Raw genomic sequence first — 23502 nt, 5'->3', positions numbered from 1 at the left:
AATGAACCATAATAGGTCTAAAAGTGCTCCAGAGCGACAACTAAATATAGAAAGATATCGAGAAAGACTTAAAAATTGAGTGTGGACGCCGCATTAGATTGGGGAATGGGCGGGGTAATAGGACAGGCATCTATAGCAAGGAGTTGGCCTAGATTCTTGGGCTTTACAAGGCGGACTAAAACATTTAGGAAAGGTGTAATTGCTTCTAAAGGCATTGTCGCTTCATGGCACTGATTACCGCGGTACTTGTCCACACTGGTTATATGCTGTTTTTTTGAGTTAGGTCATACTTAGGTTGCTCTCGGGTTCTCATGACCAGTGATATTTGCTTTGTGTGGCAATCACTTCACACCTAAACTTTCAATTGTTGCGATTGTTCTACACAGAGAGTATTGGTATTCCTATTTGAGCCATCACGAAGGGCAAAAAGGGCGAACAAGTGTGCAGTATACCGGATAAAGGAGTTTCTGTTTCACTTATCAAGGATACTATTCATTCATAAGCACCTAGACCTCTGGACACGTGACATTGGAGGGAAATATCTTGCCAGCCACAATCTCCGACCGAGATCCGAGATGGAAAAGTGGGATGTGCTGGACCGGAGCAGGCACAGTGACCGTCTGACCCCCTGAATAGGTCTGGTTGGTCCACCAGTATGTCCACGGCTTCACCTCATCACTCCCGGTCTGTGGCAGGTAGACGGACCATTCAGTCACATTTGGTTTGGTAACGGGTGTGACCAAAAGCCGCGGACCGAACATATATTGCTGGGTTGTAATATTGCTGTTGTCCTTAGTCCACGCCGAGATTTGGGGGTCTGAAGTTTCAAAATCCATATAGAGCGGGCGCATTATCATACGACCGGACTTATGGAACTGAGAAAAGACCTCGCGAATATATGAGGTCAATTGGTAGCGAAGCTTAATGTAAGAAACAATGATTGGGGTGTTCTCTGCCCCATATGACCATGGCTCATTGGCACATGTGTAGGCATTTTGGGTGTCACACGCCCTTGAGCCATGGGTGCGCATGAACGGGAGGAAGGTCGTCCACTGTAGCCATCGGACATAAAGCTCGCGGTATTCTGGGGTATCGATATTTGCACTCCAGGGCACTGTTGGATCTGCTTGAAAGCCCCCAGCGTCCAAGGTCCACCAGCCCCAACCGGTTGCGGCTGCTGATAAACCACTTGCCACTTGGGCACTGAGTGTTTCCCAGACGGCAGTCGTATCACCGGACCAGATCATACTGCAGAATCTCTGCGAGCCAATATAGCCCGACCGACTCAGCGAGAGATAATCACAAGGATTTCCCATATTTGTGGAGGTCACATTCCGAAGCCCCTCTTCAATAGCTTGCTGATGAGCCCATGGGTATAGCTTGCCAACGCTGCTTTGGGTACCAGCCGCATATAGTACATCTGGAAGCGCAAATGGAATGGATTCGATATAGCTACTCTGACCATTATTTTCGTATGCTTCGCCCAGAGATCCGCCATCGGCCTGGTCAATCCAGAAGTTTTTAATGCCCTTGTCAAAGTAGTTTTTCTTCAATGTATCCCACAGAAAAGATCGGGCGCCTGGGTTGGTTGAATCGTAGTTCCGGATGTAGGAGCCATTCCAGGAGTCGGTCGTGCCAGGGCCAGATCGAGTGGCAGAGAGGAACCCTTGTGCCATCATCTCAAGATAATTCACACTGTTATCCGCCACACTGGGCCACAGAGATGCCATCATTTCAGCATTTGTCAGCTTCTTCACCTTCTGCGACATTTCAGCCACGTCAGGCCAAAGACGTGGGTCGAGGCCCCAGTCACCTTGATGAGCCCATGACTGGTAGTCAATGACAATCATTGAGACAGGAATTTGGCGTCTTTGAAACTCTTCGGCAAGCAGAATTACTTCAGTTTGGTTTTCATAGCGTAATTTCGATTGAATGTAGCCTAGCGACCAGTCTGGCGGAACGGGCCCCCTCCCTGTGATAGCCGAGAGATGTTGCTGAAGCGTGTCGTAATCACCGGCTTTTGATGAAGCTACTATCACGTAGTCAACTACTGTTGCGGAATCCGCCGTGAATCTGTTGCGCAGCGGGCCGAACTCCATTCGGCCTGTTGATGGCATGTTCCATATAAATCCATAGCCTTTGCTACTCATAAAGACTGGGGTCGGAATATGCGTATTGAAATTGATGAGGTCAATGGTCATTCCCTTTTTATTGACAAGGTGGTCCTGCTGGGTTCCTGTTCCATAAATTTGCTCATTCGGTGTTGTGCTGAAGGAGAATTCTGCGGCAAACTCGCTTCCGGGGCCATTCCACGAGTAATATCGTGGATTGATTGATTTGAGCGGCGCATACTCATTCGTGAGCAATGTTTCTGTGCCATTGACTTCTACCCTGTAGAAAGCTAGACGGTATCCACCAGGGTTGCCACCCCAGCCAGACGTGCGCACAATCATGTTTCCATTACGAAGCTCTTCAGACTGATTGCCTTTAGAGACAGTATCGAAGCCCATGCCATGTGCCTCGCCATTCTCGGGTCCTTCAAGTGGAGGGTCATACACAAAGCCGATCTCATGTCCTGTCGGGGGACGAAATGGCCAAGCACGCACTCGAAAGCCATCGTAGCCAAAGGGCTGCACTAAAATAGTCTCAAGCCCATGTTGCATGCGAAATCCTTTGGAATTAGGTTGATGATAGCCTTGTGCCGGAGCCGCCAGGGTGCTCCCTGCGTAGAGAGCAATCAGGCCAGCAAAACAGAAATGCATATTGCTTTAAACAGACCGGACTGTTGATAATACGAAATCAAAGGCTTGATCAGGCCTCGGGCATTTTAAGCTTGTTTCATGCTGCCCATTTAGCCTGAATTCTGACAGAAGATTTTGAGGAGACCCCGCCGATCGACATCGACGGTTACTCTAAGTGTGCATAAATGGCGTGGAGACCGTTGACGAGGTCTCTTTCATGTCGGTCGGATGTCCGAGCGATGCACGGACAACAGGGAACGGAAGAAATAATTCGGAATCCAGGCCGATCATAATCAGACATGGAAGTTAGTTCGGAGTGTAGCGCTAGATGCGTACCCCTGCTTCATACAAGCGTTCATTCTAACATTCGCGGCCATTGGTGAGGCAGTCTTTGGGAAGCTTCCCCATTCCGCATGTGTACGAAAGAGCGGAAGCAGGAGATCCAAACCTCCAAAAAAAAAAAAATTAAAAAATAAGGAGACACAACTGAACATTGGATGGAGCCAAATTCAAGATCAGACTAGTTTTAAGAAGAGAAAGGGCTCAACTAGGAGGGTAAAGTAGTCTGAAAGAACTTTCAGGGCATTTTTATGTGGGAGCTGAAAATCAAGGGAGATATCCAATAGTTAGTTAACGCTTTTTCAAAATCATACAAACAGCGGCACGACGTGTTTTTCGACTCGTCTTCAGGCATATTCAGGCATCAAGGGATATGTGGCAGAATTTCAGGCGGTGAGCACGTCGTGATGTCACATAAATCTCACCAAAGCGTTGAAGGCGGGTACGTCGTCAACAATATTGAATACGATCCAATATGGGAGGAGGCAAAGAAATTCCCCCTGGTTATGGCTCCGAAAACAAAGATGAGACTCCGACCGCAAGCCAAAATCCTCATCTCCAGGCTGTGGTTGACTTGGGCAGGTATTGGCTGATCCCATCCCCGCATACCGAATATAACAATTGACATGAAGTAGCAATGGTATTCGTTGCTCGATTTCCGACCTTTCTGCTCCTGTCGCTCGCGTTATTCCGACAGTCCACTTTCACCGAGTCAACATCTCTCTTTACGAAGCCCAGGTCGATCCTGACACCGGCAACCGTATCCCGATCCCACGGTCGGTGATTGACCGAGTTGTCAGTGCCATCGTCCGATTTCAAGTCATATGCGTGGAAATTGGCGTCTTGTCCTCCAACGTTCGACTCATCGCCACTGAGGCTACTCGTACAGCCGTGAACTCTACGGCATTCACTGATGCAATTCGCGATGCAACGGGCATCTCCGTTGCGATGCTACCGAAGGAGCAGGAAGGCATCGTTGGTGCATGGGGCATCGCAAGCAGCTTTTCCGACGTGGAGGGCCTGGCTCTCGACCTTGGCGGGGGGAGCATGCAAATGACCTGGATCATTTCGCACTCCGGCAACGTGGAAATTAGCCCGCAGGGATCTGTCAGCTTTCCATACGGAGCCGCAGCTTTGACCCAGAAACTTGCCGATTTAAAACGAGGGAAAAGCAAGGAAGAGGCTCGAAAAGCCAAGGAACACTTCCGCCACGAGATGGCGAGCGACTTCCGAGCCGCCTTTGAAAAGCTCGAAATCCCCAAGAGCCTGGTCAAAAAGGCACGGGAACAAGGTGGTTTCCCTTTGTACCTGTCCGGCGGTGGCTTTCGTGGCTGGGGATACCTACTCCTGTATCTCCATCAAACCCGGGGTCAAAGCTACCCTATCTCTATCATCAACGGGTATTCTGCGCCCAAGGAAGATTTCGAGAACACCGATGCTCTTGAGGAAGTGGCTCGGACGGCGCACGAGATCTTTCGGGTATCGGATCGTCGACGGGCACAGGTGCCCTCGGTCGCGTTTCTAGTGAATGTATTGGCCGAATCGTTGCCGCATGGAATCAAGGAGGCTCATTTCTGCCAGGGAGGCGTACGTGAAGGCGTATTATTCCGTGAGATGTTACCAGTGGTTCGTCAGCAAGATCCTTTGGAAGTAGCCACCAGTCGATACGCTCCTTCGTCGGCGGACTCACTTTCAGCGTTGATTCTCGCTGCTCTTCCTCGACCTTCAACCGATCGGTCGGTCCCGTCTTCACTCAGCGTGCATCTCATCCAAGCGTTTGCCAATGCTCTTTATGTGCATTCAACCATGGCCAAGGAGCTCTCCTCCAGTGCTGCACTTTACAGTACAAGTACGGGAATTCTCGCCTCGACGCACGGAATCCCCCACTCACATCGTGCGCTCTTGGCTTTGATGCTTCAGGAACGTTACGGCGGAGAGCTCCCACCACGGGATGTGGATTTCAAATCTCATCTTCAGGGAATACTCACCCCAGAGGAAGTCTGGTGGACGCGTTATATTGGAAAATTGGGCCTTGTACTGGGTCAACTTTACCCAACTGGGACCATCGACACATCCAAGCCACGCATCGTCCCGTCCGCGAAGTGGGCGAATGGTCTTGGCACAAAAGGGAACAAGAGTGGCCTGAAGTTGGAAATCACTATTCAAAGGGTTCTCTGTGACCCAACACATCTGAAAGCAGAACTGGAGCACGATGTGAAGAAGATTGAGAAGGTAGGGAAACGCAAGAACTGGATCGGGGGTAGGGATGGCTGGGGTATGAGCATCCTAATCGAGGTACTGGAAGAGGAGCTTCCTGTGCCACATGCATCTGCTACATGAGGTCAAGCTTTCAGGTGGCGTACGATCTATGAACGGAAGGACTCAACTTTTACTTCTTCGGGTGCATCGAAAGCGAAGAGCGGTTTTCACTTACGGCCGTTAGCTAACCGGAAAGAGCCCACGTTGCATGATTATTGATATTCCTGGTGTCATGGTCATGATTGACCCTATGTAGAAATGGGAATTGGCGGCAATATTAGCTCCCTTGTCCCCTGTGCCTCGTGCTCGGAAAACCCCGTCGCTGTACGTCCATATAATGTCGACATGTCTCCACGCCGGTTTTCGAGTAAATTCTGAGCGCTTTTCACAGCTTTCCGCATGATCTTTTAAGGATGGCAACGCCAAATTACCGATAACTTATACTTCACTGTGAATGAACATCTTATCTTGTCAATATCAGCGGCAATCCGTAGCTTGACTCAAGACGACCTTCCCAAGTTTCGCCGCTAGGCAGACATGAAACCTTTCCGATGGACCAAAGGCCTGGCCTCTGGCTGTCTTTTTTGAAGCGTCTTTAGGGCTGTGTAAGTCTAACTTTGCTTGAGCTCCGCCCTAGGTTCGTCATTGGAATTCCTGTTGTGGTCATCTTCTTGACTATTAAGTTCACCGGCGCGAGTAAGCAATTCAAACGGTAGGGCACAGAAGTCTACAAGGTGCGAGACACTGTGCTGCAGTTCTTGTTCCGAATTTCCAGCTCTCGGCTGATTCAGAAGACCGGAGGAGGTCATTTGAGTGTGAAATTTGACGTTTCCCATTCCACGCGTGGGCCTTTTAACGAATCCAAGAGGACAAGCCTAAGAGGCAGTAGCTAGGCCGTATATCTCCCGAAATTCAACTATCCGCAGTGTCAAGTCTGTTTTGAGTATCACTTCCAATTATTGAATGGAGATTCTGTACTACCCTTCTGTTCAATGCCGAGACATTTTTAAACAATAGCGCAACGTTAAATCAGGCCTCATACGCGCAAATCCCCAAGTATCACTGCAATATTAGACACTCTACTCTCATTTATATGATGTCAAACCCTGCAGTAGAGAGCATCGACCCAATCAATAGCAAAATGGAAAATCAAGCTCGAAATCCTTTTCCTTGGCGCCCGGACTAGTCTGAAACAGCTATAACTTAGCCCGTTTTCCCACTTTCTGGAATAATGAGGTAAAGGCAGACTTTGTGTTCGCAAGTTTCCTGTTATTTAAATCTTAATTGTATGATTATACATTTCTGGGGGAATATGTCCCTTACCAAGGGGGAAAGCGTACCTAGCGGCTGGCCGGCTTTCATCGCCGGCTAGACCGGTATCATACGTGTCACGCGCTATGATTATCTGACGATCAGATAAGATGTAATGGCGATATTTTCTTCTCAGCCTTCTCCGGACCCTGGAATCTATCGCTGGTCGGGGTGTCTATATTGACTAAATACCCTATGAAAGTCTCTTTAATTTCTTATGTTTTCAGACTCATCTCCAAGAACGAGTCCTTTGGTTACCAGAATTTTCGTGGTGACCGGGAGGATCTCGGCCGGTTGTTGGGTTGTGCGATCGTCAGCGCTCCGCCTTTTCTCCTCATCACTCTTCCGCGTCCCCCGGGCTGGCTTGTCACCAACGGCAATCATGGTGCTTTCCAGATGGCTGGTCATCGCCTTGGGTACCCAGGTTGCTCGAGGCGGAGACTTGCCGGTGAATGAACGATGTGTGACAGCGGTGTACTCCGCGTACAACTATGTTTCTTTTGCTGGAAGCCCGGCCAAAGGCTTGTGGGATACCCGATGCCGAAACCCCCTCAAAGTTGCATCTATCTATGCAGCTAGTGAAGTTTATTGTCAGGACCAGGAGCGTGCCACGGGGCTTGCGCAACTGGCTGCATTCTGCGAGGAAATCGGCCATCGTGAACTGCTCCCAAGAGAGGCTGTTGCCGAGAATTTAACTGAAGATGTCATTAGGAATATGCGCACTGTTGGCTACTTAGAAATACCCAGAGCTGAGATGATCGATACCCCGGTGCTTCTCTCGGCATCTTTCTTCAATCGAATGTTCAATACCATCGTGTGTCCTCGTGCTGTCCCATCGTTACCAGCTTGGAATGACAGAAAGCTGACCATTGCTATCTTCCCCCTACATAGAATTCGTGGCAGTATGAGACTTGGTCGCATCATGCATTTGGGTAAGGATGTTTTTGGCGCATCACTATGTGAGATCAACGTGTGCTAACATTCTTTGGACAGCTACATCGGATATGTATATTGGAGTATTGTTTTGGCTTGTGGGGCTATTCACCGGTTATGCTGCCATATGTTTCATGTCCGCAATGTTCGAGGAGAGCCCAATTTGGAATCTCAAGTGTACCACCGATTTGGTATTCGGTATGGCTTTCCGTGGGTGGAACATATATTTCGTTTGTTACAGACCCATTTCATTGTCCCTGCGCCTTTTGCTACAAAGGGCCGGAACCTGATCGGGCTCATATTCTCAAATCGAGCCGAGTCATTGGTAGTGGCCGGCTTTTGGCTTATCAGTATTATATTAAGCCTGGTGGGCTACCAAACTTTTGCAGGCAATATCTAGTACGTACTCGATTTGTCCCCTGAATGATTCTTGATGTGTCTGACGGAATTGAAGCTGGCCCGAAATTCCAAGCCAACTCTTACGCTATTCAGCTGATCGAACCGGTATCATGTCATTTGCCAACTTCCCCTTGCTGTGGCTGTTTGGCGGGCGGAACAACATCTTGATCTGGGCGACGGGGTGGAGCTTTGCAAGGCTCAATGTTTTCCATCGCCATGTGGCGCGGGTAGCTACCTTACAAGGTATAGCACATTCGTTTCTATATTTCGTGATTATCGTTCGAGGTAAGCGATTGACGACTATGCATCCAAAATACGTTTATGTGATGCTAAAAATAATCCAATTCGCAGCCAATAAATTCTGGAAAGACCTTTCAAAGATGTATATACTTTGGGGCATACTGGTGCGTGCCCAGCACCTTGAAGCAGAAACTTGGGACGTAAGATGCAATAGCTAATGTAATGACATATACTACAGGCATTTTTCGCAATGGGGTTTTTACTCGTCACCTCTCTGGACCGAATTCGCAGCGCAGCATACGAAATCTTCTTGATCACACACATCGTTTTTTCTGTAATGTATCTTATTGGTTGTTTTTAGTGAGTTTACTCAAAGAGAAAGAAGAAAGAAAGCTTCTCCTCCACCATGCTAATCTCATGGCAGTCACACCATAATTTTTGAGGGGCATGAATATTGGAAATATCTATGGCCGTCAGTAGCCGTGTGGGTTATCGACAGAGCTTTAAGGATTATTCGAATTTTCTACTGCAACCTCCATGTCAATTTTTTCGGTCACAAATTGATTCGTAGCTCTGAGAGCCGAATGACCTATGACGAAGCAGCCGACGTGATCCGACTTGAAGTGACGCCAGGCACTCAAGTGAAGTTCACTCCAGGGGACTATTACTTTTTGTACCAACCATTTCGATTGACTGGTTGGGAGAACCACCCTTTCACCGTCGGAGCCACATTATACCAAGTTGTATCCGAACGACAGGCCTTCCGAAAGACCCCGGGAAAGCCAGACAAGTCACTGGACGTTTCACAACTTCCACTTTTATCTGAGACACAATACCATGATCTGAACACCACAGGTCAAGTCACGCCAGAACAGGATGCTGCAAAATTGAAGTTGATTTTCTGGATCCGCCCTTACGATGGCTGGACGCAGCAGTTGCGACAACAGTGCCTGCGGTCGAAGAGCCAGTCAGTGAACGCAAAAATACTCCTTGAGGGGCCGTATGGTCACAACTTTCCACTTTGGAGATACGAGTCGGTTTTGATGATTGTAGGTGGGACTGGAATTGCTTCAGCCGTGCCTTATCTCCAAGACCATCTTCAGCGGTCCGACCATGGTCGTCGTCACACTCATGAGGGGACACGGATTCGAGATATCGAGCTGGTTTGGACTGCAAGACAACCAGCTCTGATGCGTAATATAGCCCGTCGGGAGTTAGCGCCTGTTCTTGCGCGAGAAGATTTCCAAGCGTCTTTCTATACAACCGGTGCTTCTCACGAGCCCCCTCAGGATCTCAATGACCTCGGCTGTACCATTCAGATAGGTCGGCCTCATCTTCAATCACTCATTATGAGCCGTGCTTCTGATGCTTCCGCTTCAGGTGTATCGCTCGTTATTCTCGTATGTGGCCCAGCCGGAATGGCCGATGAAGCACGTGCGGCGACACACCTAGCAATGCGACAGGGTTATCGGTCGGTAAAGTACGTGGAGGAGTCATTTGCCTGGTAGTCGACTGCCAAAATCTTCCCAAAATTGTGATATATTGCGGCTGGAGCTCTTTTGGATGCTCTCTGGTTACCTAGACTCCATATATTGATCATGCTTAAATTTATTTCACTTCACAACACAAATATAGGGCAGTGGCATTCCATAGTTAGCGAAATTACTAGATGGCCAAATTCAATAGTCGCCTTTTGTCAACGCTGGCTCTTTGCGAGATCGGTCTCTGTGGCTCAATCAAAAACACCGTCTTTGAGGAATTAACCTGATAGAGACCTGGCTCGGAAAAAGATGCTTGGCGAGAAAATTCGGTGATCGAGTGACTATGCGTGATACAGGAGGTGGCTGCTGCAGGTACCTTCAGGGTACTTCATATTCCCGATTCAAATTCTCAATGCATGACCGAGCTTAATTCGAACGGAAGTCCGCAATTGCCCATTCTCTAGGCACCATATGCGCAGAACATTTCAACAGGTGTTCAGGAATTGAAATGATATTGATGGATGTTGATTCAGTGTTTAATTGAAGAATTTGAAGTGGGCTAGCCCTTAACATTTCTGATCTTTGGTTTTTTTTTTTTTTTTTTTTGGTAGCCTCTCATCTCGGATTGATGTATCATGTTACCGATCACTCCGGAGAGAAAGAAGCTGCCTGCCTTGAAGAAGCAAAAATCTCTGCGATGAGGCAAATCTCAATTTCGTGAAGCCACATTTCAATAGCGGGCTGTCGTGTATCTCGTGGTGTGGGTATACCACCGTTGAGTTTACGCGCCTTCGTGGGATCGGCATGGACAGCTACACCCTGCACCTCGTTACGACTTACAGCTTGGACATGCACGAAGCCATCTTTTTTGGTCTCGCATTGCTTTTCCAGGAGATTGATGAGGACGTGGGGCGCGGATGGCGGGAATTATGACCTCGGTGCAGGGAATATCCGGAAGACCCTGCATTGAAAGCTGACAGGCCCATTAGGTCAGATGCTGCAGTGGAGACCCGTTTTTCGGCGCGAAGACGCCAAGACACAGGCGCGAAGCAGGGTCGATTTTTCCAATTTACAACCTTTCACAATGTGGACTAGACTGATACTGGGCTGATTGATTAGATTCTTCATACTTCTCGCCTGGCCTGAGGAATGTTTGGCGAGACGGCCCAAAGACGATCTCATGTCCGAGAGCTGATCCGGGTGAATTTCCCGTGGGCCACTGGACCGTATTTAAGGTTCCACTCAGGGCTCGGACAGCAACGAGCCGAAATTCTGTTGACGGTCTACGAAACGGTTCGTACAGAGTATTACACCCATTTGTTATCAGACGACTCCGCGTGCGCAACTGCCGTGCAGAAAACATTATCTGATCCAATATGGAGCGCCACGAGGCCGCAGTAAGCGAGGGAAACCCCGCCGGTGACGACCGGTAGGGAATCCACGCTAGGAAAGCCGTAAGGCGATCCCCGTGGAAGCTCTCGGAGAACCTTTAGGGCTTTGAAGACAGGGACAATCTCTAAGCATTAGTATTTTGCATCCAGCGGAAGCAATCCCAGGACTTCTAGGGCTTTGTCAAAATGCTTCCAAGACAGAGCTTCCATAGAGCCCATGACATCCCGAGGATCGGACATAGACAGAGATACAACAACTCTAGGCCATGTTGCGCGTGCCTTGTTTCAGCCCAAGTGGAACACGCCAAGGACCAGAATCCAGAATCTGCATCGGGCTTAAAGTCTGGCATTGCGAATGTAATTACGCATTACCGGCGTTACGGGGGTCCACTGCGGCGGATCTGATTTGATCGGGCTAATCTGATCGGATACTGGTAATCTGTGGTGGTACCTGCGAGGTATTTGTTCGGAGCTTTTTTTTTTTTTTTTTTTTTTTTTTTTTTTCCTCTTAGGGGAGGCTAAAAGCCGTGGTGCGCCATCTTTCTGAATTGCTCTCTCTACCTTTGATATTGCAAGATGGCTACCACTAGGAGTGTTCAACGCCTGCAGCAGACGGTTTCACACGTCTTGCCAGCAACGGCACCGCTTCAATGGTCCATTGTCGAGGGTCCGACACAGCCCGAACTGCTGGATATTACTCTGGGGGAGCTGTTGACATTACAGGCCCTGCAATATGGCGATTACGAATGTCTTGTCTTTCCCTGGACCGGGGCACGCTGGACGTACGCCACTCTAAAGGACGAGGCTGAGCGTCTCGCGCGAGGAATGCTGGCTATGGGGATTCAGAAGGGCGATCGCATTGGTGTGATGGCAGGCAATTGTGAACAGTACATTTCTGTCTTCTTTGCCGCTGCTCGGGTGGGTGCCATTCTGGTCGTGCTCAACAATACCTATACTCCATCCGAGCTTTACTATGCTCTGAACCACAGCGGTAAGACACCTATTTGGTGGTAAACCCATCACCGTGCTGATACGGACACAGAATGTCGACTGCTCTTTATGACCCCGCATATTGGACGCCACGACCTCGAGGAAGTCCTCATCGAGCTGGGACCCCGGCCCAAGCAGAATGGAACCTCGCAATCGCTTGAGGAGATCGTCATACTTCGCGGCAACCATGATAAATTCTCCACCTACGCCGACGTCATCGATCGTGGCCTTTCACAGGCCGCCCATGTACTGCAGGATCGCGAGTCTGAGCTGCGCTCGGGCGATGTATGCAACCTGCAGTTCACCAGCGGCTCAACAGGTAATCCCAAGGCCGCCATGTTGACGCATCAGTAAGTTTGGGTGATCGGTAGACGGATCGACAGGGCTGACGCTCGGCAGTAACCTTGTCAACAACTCGCGCTTCATCGGCGATCGCATGAATCTGACCTCCTTTGATATCCTCTGCTGCCCGCCGCCGCTCTTCCACTGCTTTGGGCTGGTCCTGGGCATGTTGGCCGTCGTCACTCACGGCTCCAAGATCGTCTTCCCCAGCGAAACCTTCGACCCCAAGGCTGTGCTGCACGCCATCTCCGATGAAAAATGTACCGCGCTACACGGCGTGCCCACAATGTTCGAAGCCATTCTCAGTATCCCCAAGCCATCCAACTTCGACACCTCTAACCTGCGCACCGGCATCATCGCGGGGGCACCCGTTCCCCGACCGCTCATGAAGCGCCTCCTGGAGGAACTGCACATGACGGAATATACGAGTAGCTACGGTACAACCTTGCTTCCCTCTTAAACTCCCATGACCCACCATGACCCGCTAATTCGAGCCCCAGGTCTCACCGAGGCATCTCCCACCTGCTTCAATGCCTTCACCACAGATAGTATCCACACTCGTTTGACCACAGTCGGCAAGGTGTTGCCCCACGCACGCGCCAAGATTGTCGATGCCAACGGAAACATCGTGCCGATCGGCCAGCGGGGAGAGCTTTGCATCGCCGGCTACCAACTCACCAAGGGCTACTGGCACAACCCGGAGAAGACCGCTGAGACACTTGTCACTGATTCTAACGGCGTCACCTGGCTTAAGACCGGTGACGAGGCCTCCTTCAATGAATACGGCTACTGCAGTATCACCGGTCGCTTCAAGGATATCATTATCCGAGGTCAGTCTACCTCACCTGCGCCCTTTCCGCTTCCTTGACTGACTCGCATAGGCGGCGAAAATATCTACCCCCTCGAGATTGAGGAGCGTTTGGCGGCACACCCACACATCGAGCTAGCCTCCGTTATCGGCATTCCCAACCAAAAATACGGCGAAGTGGTCGGGGCTTTCATTCTAATCACTCCTGGTCAGGCCCGCCCCTCGGATGACGACCTTCGAGCGTGGACGCGTGAGACCCTCGGTCGACACAAGGCACCGCAGCACGTGTTCGTATTTGGCGAAGAGGATGTTCCCAGCACGGTGCCTATTACGGGCAGCGGAAAGGTCCGGAAGGTGGAGCTGCGACAGATGGCGACTGACGCGCTGGCTCAGCGCAGTCAGTGACGAGTAGAAAATACCCTCGTTCTTGTATTGTTTGGTTTAGGCATGGAAATGAATTCTTATTTTGGCCAGCCCCGCAGGGCATGATCTTATCAGATGCCATGATTCGTGTGCAGCACTCGCGCTAGTAATGCTGACGAAATAACATGTGCGTTCGTGGCGTAAGCGAATTCGGCGGCGGAGCCGGCCGCGCCCTATTGCCGCAATCAGATTAGATGGAGATCTTGTCTGATCGAGAATCCATTAGTGATTGGTTGACGCTTGCCGTATCGTATAATACGGAATCCCACATTACCGTAAACCCGTACAACGTCCACAATAGCGAGCCTTGAACCCGTCTCTGATGGGTCCCCGTCGCACAATCTCCGAGGCTTCGATTTTCTTCGCGCTTTCTGAATACTGGGCTAATAACTCATTGTGATTTCCCCGCTGATTGTATGCAAAGTACCAAGTCCATCGCTTCGGCATCCCTGGAAAGGAAGGCAATTTTGGTTGGGGGACTATAGACGGTTTTAAATGCGCAAAATTCACACCGGCTTGAGAGGCCGTGTCTGCTGCTATACGCACAATGAACCTACGAGCTCAATCTTAAACCCGTTGCAGTATAGCCCTGCGAATTCCTGCGATACCGCTATATTTCTAGTTATAGTACGCATGCCGAAGGAAGATAGTTGCTTAGAGTCTCTGTAGGTAACTCCAAGCTACCCAGAATGATCTTATGTGGTTCAAGTCCTCTTGGTGAGTTTGAGAAAAATTTCAGCCACATCAGAACCTCTCTCGATTGCGTAAACAACGCTCAATGCTCAACGCCAACCCCCTATAGGTTCCGCGGGTGTCGGCCGACCAAGGAGACGCTGGGACTTCGTCGTATGCGTGCACGCAGAATTGTGGTTTTTGACCTGGCAGCCCATTGCATAGGATAGGTAAGAGTTCTGACGGCAGAATGTCATAGCCGGCATTAGATGGCTAGAGCTAGAGCTTTGCGCAATCAGGCTGCAGTGGGCACCGTCTGCGGGTTTTGATATAATTTCCGCAGCTCCAGAAGCGGGACCGAGGATAAAAAGGGTTGCATCTGGCTATGGCGACGATGCCAAGACGAATGTATCAAGACAAGAATGAGTCCAGGGTGCTACGAGAAGCCTCGTTATGCAGGGACGTATACAACATGCTATCCTCCATCTCGGAGGCTTGCATCCGACCTGACGATCCATGATCGTCAGACGCCGGTTCGTGCAGTCCATCTCAGGCACAGTTAGTGAGTGGGGCATGTTATTTCGTGAATCCTGTGCGTCAGCCATGATAAAACCTTCCAGTCAAGTTCGGCTTTGGGGAGCTCCTTGCATCCGTGGTAATGAAATCCCAGCCCGTCGCCAAGTCACATTCGTCTTGTTCCGTCGACTGTGCGGCTAGGATCGGAGCCAATAAGATACATTTCTGGCACCCGGATGGCGTGCCCAGCCTGTCGAGTGAGACACAGACCCGATGTCGCATCTCATCTGATAAGATTCGGATCAGTGGGAGCCGAGCCAGGAATCCTGGAGTTCACCATCAAAGTATATTATGGCATCCCCGACCCCGTTATTTTTTCTTGCATTTGTCACCTAAACCCAACCCCTTCTCCGGGCCCCGACTGCTTCCAGAGACTCCCCTCATAATCTCCTAAATTCACGATGCCCTCTAATGATGGCGTACTGGCTGCAGGCAGGGCTTTCCGAGTGCTCGTCATCGGCGGCTCTTACGGAGGTCTCGCCGCCGCGTTGACTCTTGTCGATCTGTCGCGTGGCCGTGTACCTCGCTTCAGCTCAAATCCTGATGCCACACCTCCCCCGCATCGTGTTCCGATTCAGATCACCGTCGCAGACGAGCGAGATGGTTACTGTAGGCAATCCGCTATTATTTCACGCCTCGACCCGTACTAACTCCTTAGATCACCTTATCGGATCACCCAAGGCTCTCGCTTGCGAAAACTTCGCGTCGGAGTCATGGACTCGGTTCCAAGATATCCCCGCTCTGAAGTCTCCCAACATCAAGTTTATTCGGGGAAGCGTCAGTGGGGTCGACTGCGCGGCGAAGGTCGCCCAGATCCTCGAAACTGAGACTAATTCTAAACGTGCCGAACCGTATGATTATCTCGTTGTAGGATCTGGGCTGCGACGAGTCTTTCCCACTGTGCCTCGGTCCCTGCGAAGAGCCGAATTCTTGGAAGAGGTCAAGCGACACGCAGACGACATTCGACAAGCTCGTGAAGGAGTGGTGATCATTGGCGGTGGTATGTACTCATCTTAATCCTTCGCATGTACTTCGCGATTTCTGATAAATTTTTGCAAACCTAGGTGCGGTTGGTGTCGAAATGGCGGCCGAGTTGAAGATACTCGTTCCTGAACAAAAAGTGACCCTAATTCACTCCCGAAAGCGATTGCTCTCATCCGAGCCACTGCCCGATGACTTTGCGGAGCGTGTAGAGACCATCCTAAACGAGGTAGGCGTCGAAATTATCTTGGAACAGAGGGTTATCGAAACCACTGCAGTGAATGCGGACGGAGAGCGGCGTACGTGGCGTCTGACTCTCAGTGGTGGCCAACAGCTCGTCACTGGACACGTTTTGAGTGCCATCTCAAGGCCCATCCCCACATCGACGTACCTGTCGCCCGAAGCTCTGACAGACGATGGTTATGTGAAGGTGCATTCATCGTGAGTACTCATCTCAATGATAATACCCTTGCGAAAGTGACATGATCTGATAGTTTCGCAGATTGCAATTCTCGGGCAGCGTTCCCAACTCAGAGCACCACTTCGCCGTGGGTGATCTTGCAGCGTGGAACGGTATCAAGCGTTGCGGCGGTGCAATGCACATGGGCCATTATGCTGGCAATAATATTTATCAGCATATACTCGCCGAGTGCGGTGCTGGAAAGCCGAGATTCATGACTCTTAATCCCTTCCCCAACGTGATTGGACTGGCCCTCGGGCATAAAGCCGTCAGCTGGACCCCGGATGAAGGCACACGTCATGGCGAGGATCTTCTGATATCGTTGTTTGGGGAGGACATGGGAAACACCAGTAGGTCTCTAATACGCCATGTCGGTACCAAAGGCTAACTTGGAGACTTCCAGCGTGTCGAAATTATATGCGATTGAGTGAGCCATGTCAAGCATGAGTAGCATCGAACGCTAGATTTCGGAGGGCATGGTTTACATACTGTCTCTGGTGTTTTGATTTCGTTGAGGCGGCTTTCCGGGTTCATGCATTCAGACTCCGCGGCGTTTGATCACTAAAACAGGGGTTCTTGAGGCACAGTCGGAGTCTTCTCTGACGCGCTAGGGTCCTGCCAGCAAGACACGCATTCTGAGGTACTGCGCCCTAAACGGTCGCGTGCACCGGGCTTAAAGCGCTGGCAGGAAAGACACAGCACGAACAAGATTCCCCGAATAGTGATCTGGGCACCCGCACCATACCGCGCGGTGCCCTCGCGGGGTTTCAGACCACACTCAATACAAAAGCGCTTGCTACTATCACGCCCCGCGCGACATCTCCGTCGCCGCAGCATCCGATCGGCAAAATGGCATGCCGGACGTAGTCTTAAGCAGTAGCGACAGGTGTAGAGATCCCGGTTGCGGGCCCAGTCAGCGGACTCAGCCAGCAGCAGCCGGTCGTGCGACGGCCGAGGGATGAGATTGTGCAAGTATCCACAAGTCAGCCTGAGTATGAGGACGTCACAAATAGGTAGAAAATCAGCAATCAAGATATGAAGCTCCGGTGGTAGGGTGAAGAAGGGCGACATGAGAATGATGAGAGAAAGCGGTTGGACGGGGCAGATCAAGGCTTGGGATTCAACTATGTACCTTTGATTCACATATTACTTTCTTTGTCTCTACTCTATTCAGCTTGGAAGGCTCTGGCTTCTCCGATTCTCTCTCTCGTTCTGTCCCTTTTCTTCTTGTGGACCGAACCATCTCCAGGGCCATCCCTGGTTCAGTTGACTCGGGCTCGTTCAACTTCACATTGACCCCTGTCAGCTTCCCCTTGTCGCGTACGTTGGTTCTATGCGCCACATCGCGTGTCCTTGGAGGCCTTGCTTCTCCAGCTCTCCTCGACTCGGTTCTTTTCGTCCGTGTTACCCAAATGCATTGCACCCAATCTTTTCCCCACTCATTAGCAATCGGTTTCCACTCGCTTCCACCCCACTTCCCATTATTAATGCAGTATCGAAATCGACTTTGTTAAACAGGAGCCCAGCATGTCCTTCAATCCCCAGATATCACCTCATCTGCATCCAAAATGGCATCATTCGGCAAGATCTATTCATACACGCCTAGCCCTCGGGTCATGAAGGTACGCCACGCGCATCAATGGCGATTTCCAGATCAGGCTAACCCCATATGAAGGCCCAGGCGGCTGCCAACCTGAACGGCCTGAAACTGGATATCCCGGAGTTCGCCATGGGTAAAACCAACCGCACCGAGGATTTCCTGTCCAAGTTCCCCCTGGGCAAGGTTCCCGCCTTTGAGGGTGCCGACGGCACCAACCTCTTCGAGTCCGATGCCATGACCCAATACATCGCCGAGAGCGGCCCTGCCGCCACGCAGCTGTTGGGTGCCACGCCTGCGGAGCGGGCCGCCGTCCGCCAGTGGATCTGCTATGCCCAGGGTGAGATATTGGATCCCATCACTCAGCTGGCCCTGTGGCGCTTGAACATCCGGCCCTACGTCGAGGCCACCGAGACCACCAACCTGGAGCGTCTGGAACGCTCGCTGGCCTGCCTGGAGACCTACCTCAAGGGCCGCACCTGGTTTGTGAACAACGACAAGCTCAGCCTGGCTGATATCACCGTGGCCTCTGCTCTTGTGTGGGGATTCTCCATGGTGATCGACGCCGAGATGCGCGAGAAGTACCCGACTGTCGTTGCCTGGTACGAGCGTACCATTGAGGTCGATGGTGTGAAGGAGGCCTTTGGCGAGAAGAAATTCGTTGAGAAGCGTCAGGCCTATCAGGGCTGAAAAGCCCGGAAACTGGACTAGGTGCTAGCAAGTAAAAATCCCAAAGAATCTAATAACCATCAAAGTTCATTCCTAAAAGTATATACAAAGCACGACGCCGGCAAATTATGTGTCATACACGCATCAGGAGAGATTGCGTAGGGCTGGATATCATCAACGGGAATCACGGCTATAAATTGTCTTTAACGTGGTTTAAGCACAAGCTGATTCTGGCCAACACTCCTTGAGGCGAACGCGGGAAGTGACCATGGTTCGTCTTAGAGACGAGCCATTCCATTTCGCTCGCTCTTGGGCTTGCCCAACGCTCTAGCGATGTTGCGACTAGCCCAGTCGGCAATCCCCATGTTGGTGACCATCGGGTTCACGCCACTGGCACTTGGGAACACCGAGGCATCCACGACATACAACCCGTCGGTATCCCAGACTTGACAATCGGGGTCCACGACGCTCGACTTGGGAGACTTGCCCATCCGACATGTGCCCATTTGATGAGCGCTGGCAAACAATGCACGTTCCGGATTCAGAGGTGACTTTCGGCGCAATTCCGCAATCCAGCTCTGCAGCGCAGCGTCGTTGGTACCGTCTGGGTTCTCCGGGTCCGACTCATCGGGTCGAATAAATGGAGCAATGTCACGGTAGGTCGTGTGAAACTCTTTGGCTCCCGAGATGTACGCAATTTTGGCACTAGCAATCAACCCTTCCACGATATGACGGCGGTCAAATGCAGACACTGTGTAGTCGATCCGGACGCGTCCATCGGTTGGATCGGAGTAAACACGGCCGGTGTCGCGGTCCTTCGTTAAGGTAATGAAACTAGTGGTACGCCTCATACCGGCCGCCCACAACTTATACTCCAGTCCATCTCGCCAGGGGAAGACGGGAATAAATACCGAGGGCATCATCGACACGGCTTCCACCTTTACACCGTGTCCGTGCCCGTCGAGATCTTCAAACTCGTTGACTACTGTCGTCAGCGCTCCGCCTTCCCAGGGACGGACCTCGTCATCAAAAACAGCACCAGCTGCCATAACTGAATTCTCAGGTTAGCATCTAGCTTGCAGAATACTGGAGAAGTTCTGCTTACCTGGGTGAAGATGGAGATTCTTTCCGATCTGAGAATTTTTCAAGCCACTGCGCATCAGCAGCAAGGGACTCTGCAGAGTTCCAGAAGACACCACGACCTTCTTAGCCTTCACAATCACCTTACGCTGCACAGCACCGCTTCCGCTCAGACCGAGATACGAATCCCTTGAAGTCCACGTTCCTTGCACTCCGTTGGCTACGCGCTTTCCGGTCCCCTTTTCAAACAGCACCTTGTCTGCATGGAAACCCTCGACGAAGATCGCTCCGGCCTTGGCAGCATCCACAAGGAATGTTTCGGTCGGACCTTTCTTGCCACATGACGCGCATCCCAGGGTGCAATATCCGCAGTAATGTCCGGCATTTCCGGTATTCTGGGGTACAGGGTTCGCGGCATACCCCAGCTTGCGAGCACCCTCTAAGATCACGCTGTTTCCGCGGTTGTGCTCGATATGCTCGGTGTTGACGCCCATCCGATCACAGACACGATCCAGACTCCGCTGGAATTCTAGGGAAGTGAAGAATGGCAGACCGCCATCGGCCCATTCCTGCCGAACATACGCTTGAGTCTGGAGGGAGGCAGACCAGTTGACGGTGCCACCGCCACCCCATGTTGAGCCCGCCAGAACCGCCATGGAGCCATCCTCACTGACAGTAGCGCCAGCGTTTTCGAACAAGCTAATGTATCCATCGTTGGGCTTCATGGGGAAGGATTTACTGCCGTAAGAATAGGATTTCTCAACCACGAGCACACGAAGACCGGCCTCCGCCAGGTTCTTTGCAGTCACAGCACCACCACAGCCACTCCCCACAATGACTACATCAGTCTCAATGATCTCGGGTTCATCGCTCGGTGGGAATTGCAGGAACTCAAAAGGGAACGAATCCAAGGGTTTCCCGTGGACGGGGACACGGGGAAACCCAAGGACATCGTTAATCGTCGGACTAGCCATAACCCATGATTTCTTAACAATACCAGTAAGACCGCGATAGACGGCGCGAAGAGGGGGTAACCGAGAAGTGTCCCAGCCCTGAAACACCTTTTCGCGGAAAGCAATGGGTTGTTGGTGGATGGGTGTGGTCGAACCGGTCAAGATCAGTGACCCGGCCCGAGTGCTGCAGGCGATTGTCAGCCAACTGTTCTCGCCTTTGGAGCATCAAAAGACGGATTCATACTTGAGCGCATTCAGGACCAGACCGAACCCGGCCTTGCCCTCCTCATGCACATAGTCCCCGAGGATTCTCTCGACATAGGAACGGAAGACAGGATTAGACGAGGCATCTTCCTCCAGATAACGAGTTGCAATGTTTGCAGCATCTGGGCCAGGGTTCAGAGAGATCAGCTTTGAGAGAGCGGCATCCCATTCGCCGGTCGAGATGACTTTGTCGGTCGATGACTTGACCGTGGCCGCGGTACGAATAGATGGCACGACTGCGTCACAGAGCGCGAAGAGAATTGTCCACTGCGCACCGGAGAAGAAGCTGAGATTCGGGAATGGAGGAAGAGGAACCTCCAGCGGAGTGTATGTTGACACGGACTGGTCCATGTTGTGGAATTTAATCAGCAAACCCACGACTATGACGGAGAGGGTCGATAGCTCGGAGTGGCGAGGAGAGATTATAGATTATACCCGGGAGCTGTCTATGTCAACCCGAAGCTTTCCCCGCGATGAATCCGGTGCACGGTCAGCAGAAGAGATCCAGGAACGACATGGTGCACGAGTTGAGGCGAAGAACCTCGGCCGTGGAGACTCATGGATTGAGCTGCGAACCACTGAAAAGGGGAGAATCCAGGGCAGTCGACCGTCTTGGTGCGAGGGCTCGTGCGGGGGAAACAGCCGAGATGGAAGGCCATGTGAATTGACGAGCATAGGCTCGGGCGGTTTTATCTACAGTGGGAAATCGGGGCTGCACATCGAATCTCCACTAGTCTGTTTAAGCGCCTAGCCTCCCTCTTCTTGTCTGTAAAATGTAAAATGGGTAAATGGCTACCTGGCAGAACGGTTCCCTCGGCTTCTGGAGGTTTGAGGCGACTAAAGTACTCCAGGTTATGTGCTACTGTATGTGCTCCGATACTCAACTATTGCTAGACAATTGCTGGGCTGTCATCAACGCCTAGAAATTTCATTTGGAGAATGATCAATGCTTGATTTCAACAAAGAAGCAAATCATGTAGGGGCTTCCAATTTCGGCTTCTAGGTTGACGTGGTGCAAACCACCTGGACTCCGTGTTGCACCGCAGCTCGCGCTCCGCATCTCCTCACATCATGACGGAATCGGGCCGGACTCCCTGCAACTTGCCCTCGGAGAAAGTCTTCTCAATCCAGATTGGCTCGGAGTTGTTTCGTCTCTCTGGCGCTTCGATTGCCTCAGATGGTGAATCCCCGGCCCTTGGACCCTTGGTCCCATGGTCCCTTGGGTTGCGATCGTGACTGACCTGTGCAGCTCCGTCCTACTTCTCCCAGTTCTTCGAAGAGCAATTGTGCACACCCGATGCCTCCAAAATTCGAACCCTCTATATTGATCGCGACCCTGCCACCTTCCACGAGATTGCCAGGCACTTGCAAGGTATCCCATGGGACTCCTCAAGCCCATTGAGACATAGCTGACGAGTTACAGGTTACCATGTGCGCCCTCGGGATGGCGCCCAGTTTGTCAAGCTGTTCGCCGATGCTCAATTCTATACTCGTCAGTGCTTCTCCTCATGCGGAGGTCCCAACACGTTGCTGACCAACGGCAGTGCCCCGATTGATGTCCCAACTGTTTGAATCCGAGATCTTCATCCAGATCGGCGACCGCCATTTTCAGATCCCCCGCGACATCTTCAACAGTCCCGGCGACTCGCCCAACTTCTTTAGCCTCGGATTTGGTGCTTTCTTCGCCTCGCCCTCCGAAGTGTTCCCCGGTCTCGACCGTGTAGGCCTCCTGCGACCTCCCGCTATCGTCCCCCCGGCGGTCCCCAATCGATCTGCAGACGTCTTCTCAGAACTGCTACATCTCTTGCGCGGTTATCCTTTACAAATTCGAAATGAGATTCACCGTGCCGAGCTCCTGCGTGACTGTCGGTACTTCCATCTGCGAGGCCTGGAGCAGAAGTTGATACCCCATCAAATCGCCGTTAATCCCTTCAGCCAGCGCTCCGAGATCATTATTCGACTGGAAGATGTGCGACCGTCCGGCATTCAATCCACCCAGGATGCAGCATCACCATTCGTTGGCGGCTCGATCATGTATACCCGGCCCTTTGTGGACGACGATCCCGCTGACTTGATCCTGGAGGTTGGTGATGAGTCCACACTGGTGCACTGTGCAAGTCAACGCGCCAACTTTGTCGGCCTGGCCAAATCTCGCATGGCCAGTCTTCTACAGGTAGTAGGCAAGAAGATGAACCTACCAGATCCGCATCTAGGGGGGCTTCCCGTAAAAATTCGCCTAGAGCGGGAGACGGATCTCACCATTGACGGTGAATCGGATGTCCAGCGTACAGGTATAGAACCCGAACCCGAGGTGAGCGATGCACCTCCGGCGAAGCGCCCGCGTTCCGAGGGATCCAAGAACGGACCTTGGATCGTTCGAACTGGACAGTGGCGGCTGCACGTTCAACCAAGTGGCAACGGCGCATACGAAGCAATCTTGATAGCCGTGAAGCTGGACGTCTATACTACACCGCGGGTTCGCAATCAGGCTCGCAATTTCTTATAACCCCAAAATTGCCCGAGAACAGACGCCTCTACGAGAATGGTAGTGTTATGGAATGATGATTGTTTTTGTTTTCTACATTGGTTATAA

At 51.4% G+C, this 23502-nt stretch overlaps 8 protein-coding genes across 8 annotated transcripts; 6 read left to right on the top strand and 2 right to left on the bottom strand.

Annotated features, from left to right (window-relative positions):
• Positions 1-506: 506 nt before the first annotated feature.
• On the bottom strand, positions 507-2762 carry N7443_001719 (uncharacterized protein; the record flags this gene model as incomplete). The annotated part of the gene is made up of 1 exon (XM_056881775.1): positions 507-2762. The coding sequence occupies one exon, from the start codon at positions 2760-2762 to the stop codon at positions 507-509; it is 2256 nt and encodes a 751-aa protein (XP_056747013.1).
• Positions 2763-3555: 793 nt separating this feature from the next.
• Positions 3556-5420, top strand: N7443_001718 (putative transcription regulator (RTG2); the record flags this gene model as incomplete). The annotated part of the gene is made up of 2 exons (XM_056881774.1): positions 3556-3662; positions 3716-5420. 2 exons carry the CDS (start codon positions 3556-3558, stop codon positions 5418-5420), a joined length of 1812 nt encoding a protein of 603 aa, XP_056747012.1.
• Positions 5421-7032: 1612 nt separating this feature from the next.
• N7443_001717 (ferric reductase family protein) lies at positions 7033-9730 on the top strand (the record flags this gene model as incomplete). The annotated part of the gene is made up of 7 exons (XM_056881773.1): positions 7033-7582; positions 7644-7774; positions 7825-7982; positions 8038-8267; positions 8334-8386; positions 8461-8582; positions 8647-9730. 7 exons carry the CDS (start codon positions 7033-7035, stop codon positions 9728-9730), a joined length of 2328 nt encoding a protein of 775 aa, XP_056747011.1.
• Positions 9731-11670: 1940 nt separating this feature from the next.
• Positions 11671-13639, top strand: sidI (putative long-chain-fatty-acid-CoA ligase; the record flags this gene model as incomplete). The annotated part of the gene is made up of 5 exons (XM_056881772.1): positions 11671-12085; positions 12137-12434; positions 12484-12863; positions 12927-13256; positions 13308-13639. The coding sequence occupies 5 exons, from the start codon at positions 11671-11673 to the stop codon at positions 13637-13639; spliced, it is 1755 nt and encodes a 584-aa protein (XP_056747010.1).
• A 1667-nt stretch (positions 13640-15306) lies between these two features.
• N7443_001715 (putative pyridine nucleotide-disulfide oxidoreductase AMID-like) lies at positions 15307-16773 on the top strand (the record flags this gene model as incomplete). Its single annotated transcript, XM_056881771.1, has 5 exons — positions 15307-15514; positions 15564-15905; positions 15970-16327; positions 16389-16696; positions 16742-16773. The coding sequence occupies 5 exons, from the start codon at positions 15307-15309 to the stop codon at positions 16771-16773; spliced, it is 1248 nt and encodes a 415-aa protein (XP_056747009.1).
• A 1141-nt stretch (positions 16774-17914) lies between these two features.
• On the top strand, positions 17915-18633 carry N7443_001714 (glutathione S-transferase family protein; the record flags this gene model as incomplete). The annotated part of the gene is made up of 2 exons (XM_056881770.1): positions 17915-17968; positions 18022-18633. 2 exons carry the CDS (start codon positions 17915-17917, stop codon positions 18631-18633), a joined length of 666 nt encoding a protein of 221 aa, XP_056747008.1.
• Positions 18634-18890: 257 nt separating this feature from the next.
• Positions 18891-21260, bottom strand: N7443_001713 (glycoside hydrolase superfamily; the record flags this gene model as incomplete). The annotated part of the gene is made up of 3 exons (XM_056881769.1): positions 18891-19663; positions 19718-20829; positions 20890-21260. 3 exons carry the CDS (start codon positions 21258-21260, stop codon positions 18891-18893), a joined length of 2256 nt encoding a protein of 751 aa, XP_056747007.1.
• A 696-nt stretch (positions 21261-21956) lies between these two features.
• N7443_001712 (uncharacterized protein) lies at positions 21957-23415 on the top strand (the record flags this gene model as incomplete). Its single annotated transcript, XM_056881768.1, has 4 exons — positions 21957-22089; positions 22159-22281; positions 22333-22401; positions 22454-23415. Coding segments are annotated over 4 exons (1287 nt in total), but the record flags the coding sequence as incomplete, so codon positions are not given.
• Positions 23416-23502: the final 87 nt, after the last annotated feature.

Source organism: Penicillium atrosanguineum (assembly GCF_028827265.1).
Source record: "Penicillium atrosanguineum strain IBT 20685 chromosome Unknown utg000001l_segment0_segment0, whole genome shotgun sequence".
NCBI classification, from domain to species: Eukaryota; Fungi; Ascomycota; class Eurotiomycetes; order Eurotiales; family Aspergillaceae; genus Penicillium; species Penicillium atrosanguineum.
Note: the sequence above shows the minus strand (reverse complement) of the source record. Positions and strands in the feature narration are given on the sequence as shown.